This window comes from Falco cherrug, chromosome 9 (genome assembly GCF_023634085.1).
Source record: "Falco cherrug isolate bFalChe1 chromosome 9, bFalChe1.pri, whole genome shotgun sequence".
Lineage (NCBI taxonomy): Eukaryota > Metazoa > Chordata > Aves > Falconiformes > Falconidae > Falco > Falco cherrug.
Genome location: NC_073705.1, coordinates 21,992,792 through 22,003,459, shown reverse-complemented (window position 1 = coordinate 22,003,459; position 10,668 = coordinate 21,992,792). Strand labels below are relative to the sequence as shown.

The window sequence follows — 10,668 nt, the reverse complement described above, 5'->3', positions numbered from 1 at the left end:
ACAATTCCTCATATGATGCCTTCTTCCATATGCACATCTGGCGAGTTCTGCATTGTTCCTAATTAGGATGCAGCTTCTTGGAAAATTAGTTCTTTGACAGAAACTGTAACAAGAAACTGCAAATTTAAACAAGAACTGAGAATCCCACAGAGACATTTATTAGCAATAAAATCAAAGATCTGCAAAATGTATTTTGTTTTTCTTGCCCTCAGCATCACTGAATCTTCTGATCCCAGACGATGCTTAGTCCTCTATCATTACAGACAGACCTGGGCATGTATCAGAGATTAAAAGTAACTTTCCAGTTCTATGAGGGTCCATAAGGAGCAACTGAAATGATATCTGTATGATATTTCTCAATAGCTCTACACCATTTGTGTCTTACCAGTGGTCGGGAAAAATTGCAGTTCTCTTGTTCAGCTAACTGTCAGAACTGGATTTCACATAAAGAAGAAACAGCTAAAAACATTTGGATCCTACTATATTCTGTCTGGTTAAGTTCAAATTGACACTATAAATCAGCATTAAATCAGCTAACCAAAATTTCTTCTTGTCTAAACTATTCCAAATTAAAAATAATATCTCTAATAACAGAGAAGCCAAAATAAAAGTCTAAGAAATATATTCCTAAAAGTAAACAAAAGCCTGGAGTTCAAATCCAAATTGGTTTAAACAGTAACTATCGATCTTGTTATGAACGAAACCCAAAAATCTGCTCAAGAAATACTTGCAGTTTAGGAGCCTTTTCTTCTAAATGAAATTTTCAAAATTGCTGCAGTACAACAAGATACTGAAGAAACTACTTTTGTTCAGAAGAACCACTCATGCATGATGAATTATTCACTTCATGCCCATCTGAATGGGACCAAATGAACTAACAAGTTGAAGAGTTATTTATCTGTGCCTTACTATGGAGATGGAACAGTTAGAGGAAAAAAAATCTATGTATTTCAGGCTTTGATAGTTCCTATTACAGATGAAATTCAACTAGCTGACAAGGAACTGTTTACATGACTATGACCTAAACTTTCAAAAGGCTGCATTTCTTTGGTTTTACAGGAAGATCATGAGCCGTGGTTGACCTTTTTGCAATTATTTGCTCTGATTTGGATACAGACGATAAAGCCACAAAATGGACACAAATACAGTAGCCTGTTGCTACTGAATCTACTTTAAAAGCTGTAATGCAGCATCATTTTCTTCTGCATTGTGGTCTGTGAGCATTACCTCAACAAAGCCAGTCTGAAAGCACACAAAAAAGTGAGCATCTTTCTGGAGAAGGTGGAAGGAAATGTTGCAACTCTGTTCTGCACAAGCAAGTAACAGATTTGTCTTCTGCAATAGTATTCATCTGCTGTTTCCACGTACAACAGCTACTACCCATTATCTCTTCTCTATAAAGCATAATTGTACCAGATCCTCAAGGCATCACTTTGTGCAATTCCAGTGACCTGAGCAGAGGTTTTGGCCTGCCTCTACTAGACCTGTCATGTTCCATGCATAAAGCAAGATCATCCTCTCAGCCACTTACTGAGCCCCTTTATTAAGGTTGCAAATAAAGTCAGTAACTGTGATCATGCTTTTGGTTGTTGTGGATCCTGGCTTGTCTGGGAATCATTGGAGATAAACATCTCATTTCAAATAAGCTACTGAGCAGATGGTAATGACTTTTAATCACAAGCAACATGAGGCAAATCTGAAGTAAGGCTCTTGAGATGAACAGTTTGGTACATCATTCCCACCATTTTGAATGCTGAATAACCTTGCCCCACGAAGAGAGCTATGTGTGATTTATGTACACATATACTTCCAGCTAACTAAAATACTGACAGTCGTTAATAGATTTTTCACAATTTTTAATCTGGGCCCTTATCCAATGCTCACTGAAGTCAAAGCAAACCTCTTCTTTCTAAGCCTTCAAAGACTCCATCTGCTGCAATAACAAAGTGTTGTGTTTTAATTGCTGATGCAGAAGTCTGGGAGACCTACAAGAACTTCCTGATCAATACTAAAAAGGAGAGTAGGGGGTAGTTTCTTTAGATACCTGAAACCCTATTCTGAGAAAAAAAAATAATAATAATAAAAAAAAAATAATAAAAAAAATAAAAAAAAACCCCACCTTTTTGCAAATTGTGTAAACAATACTGAGGGTCAGACACTGACCTTCAGCTTGTGTCCTATGACTGCGTCAGGTTAATTGCATCATGTTAGACAATTCTCTGGTTAGGTCAGTCCTGAGAAGGTAGTAAGGCAGTACAGGAAGTTTTTTCACGGGCCCTTTTTGCCACTGCATTCTTGGAAAGCTGAGGTGCTCTGCATTGAGGATGTCTTTGTGCCAAGAGTGGAGTTCTCGTTTCTACATAATCTCCCTCTGATCCTTGTGATGTTTTCAGAACAGTCCGCTGACCCAATGACACTGCTGGCCATCACGGCGTGACAAGTTTGCTTTGCAGCCCTTGGGCCACAATCTCCTTGCTCAGAAGCTTACACCATTTCTTAACAGTCATGTTTAAATAGTTTTGCTTGAGCCTACATACAGAGAGATCTATGTTTATGCTCTTTGTAACAGGGAATCAGCGAGAATAGTTTTCAAATGGTTAGCCTGACTAAACAATTATCTGCAACAAAAAAACCTCCATCGTGGTTTACAACATGCCTTCCACAACTCCGCTTACATTTTAACTCCATGTCAATCAGTAGCAATTTTCTCGCTGACCTTTTGTACCAGTGTGGCTTTGCCATTTTATCTTCTGGAGCCGTATTGACACCTCGCTGCCCTGTCCTGCAAAGGTGGCCACCTGTACCACTCCCCAGGGAACCCACGCTCGCAGCTTATGGCAACGGGGAGCATTTCTACAGCCAGATTACAGCTATGTAGAAGAGATCTAAGCAAATAAATTGTCTGATTAATAACACGCACAAGTGGCGTGCAGGGGAGATGGGCAGGCGTTGTGGGGCGCAGGGAGCCCCAGACATGGTGGCGCAGGCTGTGCTGGTGTGGAAGGCGACAGCAGGCACGGTGTGAGCTGCTGACTCAGGTACAGGCTGAAAAACCACACAGGGACCTTGATCCCGCCATGTACAGATGCAGCCATTGACTTCAGCAGGAAGATTTGCTTCTCTTTAGCCCTCAGCTAACCATGTATTTGTTTCCCTATTAAGTGTCTCTTTGTGGTTCTGTCTGTGGGCTCTTGCAAATGAATACATGAAATGCCTGACTGAAACATCCAAGCTCTCGGTGCCTTGCTCAGGCATGGCTTGCTGAAATGCTTTGGGAATGTTGCCAGAGAAACAAGTCCCTATGCATCGGGCCTGAAGAGGAAAAATCACATGCTGTACTTCTGCATGGAGAGAGGTCTATGGGACGCCTGCCCTCCCAGCGCCCTTTCATACAAAGGCGGGAAGATTAATGGACTGAGCAACTAGTCAGTGGAGTAGAATACAGTGGGGTAACAAAGGAACGACGTCTAACATGGCGATGGGTGAGGGGCCACACACCAGTTAGCGCCCCTGTGCCTGGCGGCGCTACCTAAAGCCACCCGCTCGGGACTGTCGGGCTCCCAGCGGGAGCTCCCCCGCGTTGGCCACCGTGCCGCAGCCGCTCCCGCCGCCGGGCTGTGCGGGGGGGGGGGATCCCGGCCCGGCGGCCGCCCCTCACGGCCTCCCTCACGGCCTCCCCGCCGCCGGACTACACTTCCCGGCGGCCCCCGGGCGGGGCGGAGGGCGGGCGGTCCCGGCGGGCTGGCGGCCCTGCTCGGCGGGGCCTGCCGGGAGCATGGCTGCCAGGGAGGCGGGCGGCGTCGTGCTGGGCAAGGCCGCCGACAAGCTCTTCTCGCTGAGCGGGCTGTTCGCGGTGTACAAGCCCAAGGGGCCCACCTCGGCCGGCGTGCTCAACATCCTCAAGGAGAAGCTGCTAGCAGGTAGGTGGCCGGGCCGCGGGACGCACGGTGAGGCGCGGACTCCTCGAGTACGGCCTGGAGGCCCGAGGTTGAGTTTTGGTGCTAAAGTGAGGAAATCGCGACAGGAAATCGCGACAGGGAGGTGCGCGTAGGCCCTGCCGGCGGTGCCAGGGCAGGAGCGGGCCGGCTGTGTGTGAACACGCTAAGTTTAGCCCCCGAGTGTTGTGGCCGAGTCTGCCCTGCCCGGCATGGCTGGGGGAGTGTCGGCATGTGTGTTCGTTAGGGTGCTGGAGCCATTGCACCCTCTTCCTCAGCGTTCAGAACACTTAAGGAGAATTGTCTTGTTGTTGTTGTTGTGGGGTTTTTGTTTGTTTGTTTTGTTTTGCTTTTGTAGTAGTTTGCAGCTGTGGCATGGGCCAGACTGGGGGAATGGAGTCGCTTCTGGCTACTTTCTGGCTCGCTGTGTGGAGCTGCTGGGTCCCTGTGAGACTCAGCATGTGGGTCACACAGCACAGTGAGCAGTAAGGCCATATTGACCACAGATGTTTTTGGGGCAGGCATCTTATCGCCTAGAGGTACAGCATGATGTGAGCCTTCGTTTTGAGTGGGGGTGAGATTTGCCTCGGCAGAAAGCTACAGCCCTGCAGTGCACGGTGCACGGGATCCCAGCTTGCCTGGCGAGCTGTTGAACCGGGTCCCGGGGACAGCATGCACCTATCTGCCAGAATGGTTGCCAGCAGCATTTCTGCAGGACAGCACTGGCAGAATGTTCTGCTTCAGTCCTGCTACCTATTGCCATTTAAAAAAAAACACAAAACCAACCACCAAATGAGGGAAAAGCACAGTGTTTCGAGGCATTTGAAAGTCCTGGGTGTAGTCTGCAGAAACTGCTTTTTCAGAATACAGGGAAGCCTGTGTGTCAGATATTAGGGAAAAAAATATGTTATCATTGCAAAGTGTGAGGGACTATGGCCTAGATTCTCTTTATAATGGATATGGGGCCTTGATCATCTAATCGGGGCTTTTGGGCGGTTCCTGATGAAGTGAGAACATACTTTCAGACTGGTGAGTGCTTATTCAGGCAGATCTACACTGAAGTGAACTGTAGTGTAGGCATGGACTTCAGTTCAGCTTTGTATGGAAGAGATTTAGCTGGATCATGTCTGATTCCCTGGTGTGAAAGGCATAATGGAGAGATAATAGAAGTAGGTAAGGAAGCTTAGAGCATTTGTCATATTTAATACTAATAAATAAGGTGCATTGGACTGCAGTATTCCTGGAGTCACCAGCTGCATAGGAAGTATGGTGGGTTGAGATGCTCTGACAGCTTAAAAGCAGAAGTGAGCAAGTTCAGTTCATGGCAGAGTTTCCATAGGGCTGCATACATGCATAGCATGACCTGTTACATGGAAGTAGATACAAGGATTGCTCAGATTATGTAACAGAAAATTTGTGTGTAATAGGTGATTTTTGGAACTCTGCTGCTAGTTCTTGTGTGCTTTGTTATTGAAACTTCACAGGTGAACTATCCCGCTGGTTTACTAGTAGACTTTTCTGTGAAGGTCTGTTTATAACGGTATAATGGTATATAAGACTTGATTAGAATCTAAGTGAAAATAGCTTGCAAATTGTTTAAGGTTGGGAGTAGATCTAGATGAGTCATTGCTCTTATTCAGTACAGCAGTTTCTGCACTACTAATTCATAGTTTAAATAATTGATTTTTATCTCCTTTAGCAGTCTGGAAATATGTGCTATTTTTCCTGTGTTTTGTGGTTATCCTATAATTCTTCCTTTCAATTTCTATTTGCAGAAGCTGGTGTGCAAACAAATGGGAACAAAAGAAATCAAGTTTTGAAAATTGGACATGGTGGAACTTTGGACAGTGCAGCAGCAGGAGTTCTGGGTAATGAAAAATATAAATACAGTCATCAAAAGATGATTTCAGGAAATGTTTTCATGCCTACATGTAATCAGAAGTGAAGGAACAATTTGGGATGCACATGGCAGGGTTTGTGGTTTTTGGGGAAGGACAGGTTACTGTGGAAAAGTGGTCTGGATTAAATTTCCTCTGCATATACTTTTACATGCATATAATATGTTTCTTAACGGAAGGCTAACACACCCCACACCACACCCCCAATTCCTGAAATAACTTGTGGTTTATTATGTGAAAATACAGACTCTTGTGTATTGAATTCTAAATTACCTCAGAAATTGGTGGCTTGTTTTACTTAAGCTGAGGATTTATAGTCATCATAATTTTCTAAAGTGTTTGTTCTAAACTAATACTTTCCTGGGGTTTTGAGGGCGCCTTTTGGGTTGTAATACTCACCAAATGAAAGGTATGTAAGATCAGTTCAGCTGCTGCTTTTTTTGAGGCTCAGTACAGAAACAGTTTTTGCTTCCTGTACCGTCTGTTTTCTTAAAGAAGAGTCATCAAAGAGATTTTGTCTTTTAATTTTCATGGCAATCCATGTATCAAATTCCTTTTTTTTTTTTAAGGAACAGGATGTGTTAATTGCTGGTGTTGAAAACTCAGCTGTGGATATGACTGTTAGGCTGGATTATTCCCGTATCATAGATTGTCAGCAGTAGTTTTGTTGATAAGTAACATGCAAACTACATCTTGCTTAAATCGTAGCCTTGTAGCCCTGCTTGGCTAGAAGGAATAACAGTACTTTTTTTGTATTGAAAATCAACAGGTACAGCTATGAGTATACACTGAAAGTGAAACGACTTAGTTTTGTTGTAATGACTTCTCTCAGGGCGAGCTGTGCTTTTCAGGGGGGTGTTGCTTGCTGAGATTTTTGCTAGTAGGGGCCTGTAGGGTAGTCATTGTCTTTCTCTGTCACCTGTGAACGTTGCAAAATGTAACATTCTTGGGATAGAAGTAAGCACTAACTCATTTTGTTCCAATTTCCTGTACTGTGTGGCCACTTACTGGAGAATACTGTGTGTATTGCTGAAACAGGCATTTTTCATTTACGCATATGTTCCCTTTGAGCGTGCTACTACTCATTGTGGAAAGTCAACAGCATTGATCCATAGGAAAGAAAAATCACTCGTGCTTCTTAATTGCTTCTCCTACTGTTCTCTGATATCCAGCAGTCTCCAAAGCCTGCTCCTGTGGCATGACAAAAAGTACTTGGGCTTGATGTGCTTGGTAAAGACAGATAAGTGCATCACCTTAATATGCTATGGATCGATTAAAAAAAGGCACAGGATCTTTCGTTTCACTGCCATACGGAACACACAGAGAAAAATCAATGGTAGCTAGGTTGAAGAGGAGTGGGAAGGGGAATGTGCCCAGATTTCTTGTGGGTTTGGGTAAGATAATGAGGAGAGAGGGGGGGACACAACAGAAACAAGTTATGCAGAAAATATGTGCTGCTTTTTGGGATAGCGTGGTGGGGCAGGAATCTTTCTTTCATCATGGACAGCAGCATAATAGAAGTACTTATTTTCTGAAACCTCTAACCTTTCTTGATCTGTGCTGCTGTTGCCCAGGTTTTATGTACTGCTTATCTATAACTTTCTTCATGGGAATTAGTTTTTAGGATCATAGAATGGTTTGTGTTGGAAGGGACCTTAAAGATTATCTAGTTCCCACCCCACTGCCATGGGCAGGGACACCTGCCACTAGACCAGGTTGCTCCAAGCCCCATCCAACCTAGCCTTGGAACACTTCCAGGGATGGGGCATCCACAACTTCCCTGGGCAACATGTTCTAGTGCCTCATCACCCTCATAGTGAAGAATTTCTTCTTGAATATCTAATCTTAATCTAGCCTCTTTCAGTTTAAGTCCACCCCTCCTTGTCCTATCACTACGTGCTCTTGTAAAATGTTGGTACAGAGTCTTGCTTAGTGTGCCAGGTGTCCTGCAAGTAACTGGCTGGTGCTTTTCGTCAGAAAATATACTTTTGTATTTCTTTTCCTACTGACAGCAAATGTAGATGAGGAAGGACCTTGGAGACAGAGGTCAGTGATCCATGGCGTGTGAGTGAAAGGCAGCTTAGAGACCAGGTGGCATGTGATGGCCCTGCACTGGTAGGAGCCTGGAGCGACTGCTGTCTGAGAGGGAAGTCTTTTGTCCTGTCCCCATTTGTGGCTTCCATTGCATGTGAAAGATGGTGGGAGCTAGGACTCAACTTCTTAACATTAGGTCTCTTATTTTAGATACAAGAAGCAAAGAACTGTAGGTCAAGTCTTAGTGAATATCTTCTTTTAATATCAGTCTAAGGCTGTGGTTCCAGTTTAGTCTTTCTTGCTGTAAAATGGGAATTTTAAATACTTGGCTTGTTTCTATGTTGCAGTTATGAATTATGCTTCCATAGTAGAAGAAAAGATGAAAAAGTATAAAAAATTAAAAATGCAGTTAAACCTTGTTGTGCTCTGTGTAGTCTGGCAAGTTTAGTTTATGTTGCCTTTCAATAATACACGTGCTACACAAGCTGATGATTAATAGGGGAAATTGTTAGTGTCTTGTTCACAGAAGCATTCACTGTTTCTTTAAAATTATGCTACTGAATCTCTTGACAGTCTTCAGCAAATTTCAGCTTAGCAGTTATGTTGAAGTGTCAGTGATGTCATCACATTGCAAGAAAAGTGCTTGGTTATAAAATTTTATTTGTGTGCTTATCTCCTTTTCTCAGCTTTGTTGCAGCTCTTTCCTATCTGGCAAATGACAGGAACAGGCTGAACTGAAGGTACACAAAGGCACAAGCACAGGGGCATGTGTGACTAAAAATCCTCAGGAACAAGAGAAGTAATTGAGAATAAGAAGTAATCTGATGAGTCTCAGAGTGTAAAGATTGAGAAGTATTAGGGCACATGTTTTGTTTTTTTTGGTTTTCTTTTCATGTTCATTGTGTTTCATGCTTTTGGTAGCGGCTCCTGGTTAACACAAAGCAGATTTCCTGTAAGTCCCTTAACTCCTGTAGTTTTATTAAAATCAGGGAATCAAGGACATAAGATTTTACGTATTTCATAAGTTGTACACAAAAGTAATTTCCTTATAAAATTTTCATTGTTTCTTTGGATTGCTGTATGTGGAAAAAATCAATAGGAAAGCATATTCAAGGAAAGCACCTGTCTAAATAGCTTTAAAATAAAATACAGCTCTTTCTGTCTCTTATGAAAAGCTGACTGATTGCTGTTTTGTAGAATAGTGGTTTAATATTGAAAGACGCTAGTCTTTACGTATGCAATAATAAGAAGGTTTGATAATAAAAGATTTTTGACAGAGGGAATTGGACATTTTGATTATTTGTTTATCAGGCTTACAGCAAGAAAATAAATTTTATTATGCTATCTTAACTGCATTACTCTTGGTCACTATCAACCTTTAAAAGGGCTATTTAGTTACAGTGAAGGCTGGATTCATTATTAGTGAGCCATAGCCTTCATCAAACCAGAGACGGAGTTAATTGCACTATCCGTTTCTGTGGTGATTAAAAGTCAAATAAATCTAGAGGTTGAGTTAAAGCATTTTAACAATAGGTGAAGCTTTTTATCTTCTGCTTTAGACATTTTTTTCCTTTTACTAGTCCCATATTGTTTGAACATCAGAGATACTTTCTCGTAAGTGTTGACGCTTTTCATATGCTACCAGAGCATGAAAGGCTGTATTTCTGACCGGTGTAATATGTAGTAGTGATTGGTGTTGAATAAGGGAACTGCAGAGCTGGTTTTGAAGTGGAATTTTTTTCTTCTTCTGTCTTTTTTAGTGGTTGGTATTGGAAAAGGAACTAAAATGCTGAAAACTATGTTGGCAGGTTCCAAGGTAAGGAATGCTAAAAGACTTGTATTAGTAGGGGTTTTTGTTTGTTTTCTTTTCTTCGAGTGAAGACTGCATCAACATACAAACATCTCAGCCATCCTGCATATTTAGTATAAACATATTCTTTGGTTCCTTTTTGTATTTAGTCAGAAATTCAATATTAAGATTGTATGTCCAGAATGGTTATTTAAAAAATTTCATTTGTCTTGGTTTTTATACAAAATGTTAATAAACACCAAATTCCTATTTTACTGGAGGATTTTTATACTACTTAGTGTGTTTTTTACAAAAAGGGACAAAAACTATAATGAAGGTGGCATTTTAAGTGATGTTTTCAGGATATAATTGTGTATGACTACTCAGTTTTTGGTTATGTTCCTTATGTGTAGATAACTTAATTGCTGTTTAGCTTGCATTAACAGACCATCTTTGTTTCCTTTCTCTCTTTTTAAATACCTTGAGGCCTTAAGAGGCACCTTGTGGAATTAAGTGTTTTGTAGTTGTGATAGTGTCTGTCATTCCAGATTGTAGCTCCTGTAGATAAATGCTCTACAAGTGCATGGATAGGCACGTGTAAGAAGCCAAAGGTAGCAAAAGCCTTGTGGCTGCATGAGATAATCCAGACTGGAGCCTTGACAGATGGTGATCTTGTTCATGGCTGCTTTTGATTAGTTGTGCTTTGTCTTTGGTGAGTGTGTTTCAGATTGTAGGTGTTACCTACACAAACAAGTGCATATACTCCCAAGAATAATCTACCAGTGTTGATTCCTTCTTCGCAAGTAAAATCCTGTGGTTTTACCCATTGTTTTTAAATGAGAAGTTTAGGAAAGAGTGGCAGATGCAGAAATCAATTAAGTCTTCCAAATTTCATTTTAAACTTGGGGAAAGTCAATAGCAGACTCAGCAAATTGATAGCCTTTCTAATGCATTTTTTATTCTATTTTTCCCATTCTCTTCTGGTGTAAAGGCTTAAGCTCTTTACAGGTGC

The 10,668-nt window shown here is 41.9% G+C and overlaps 1 protein-coding gene across 1 annotated transcript in view; it reads left to right on the top strand.

The window, feature by feature from the left end:
• Positions 1-3,734: 3,734 nt before the first annotated feature.
• Positions 3,735-10,668, top strand: part of TRUB1 (TruB pseudouridine synthase family member 1) — a 30,997-nt gene continuing 24,063 nt past the window's right edge. The window contains 3 exon segments of the mRNA XM_014283813.3: positions 3,735-3,920; positions 5,711-5,803; positions 9,628-9,683. Of these exon segments, the coding sequence (XP_014139288.3) occupies positions 3,776-3,920; positions 5,711-5,803; positions 9,628-9,683 (294 nt within the window). The 5' untranslated portion in view covers positions 3,735-3,775.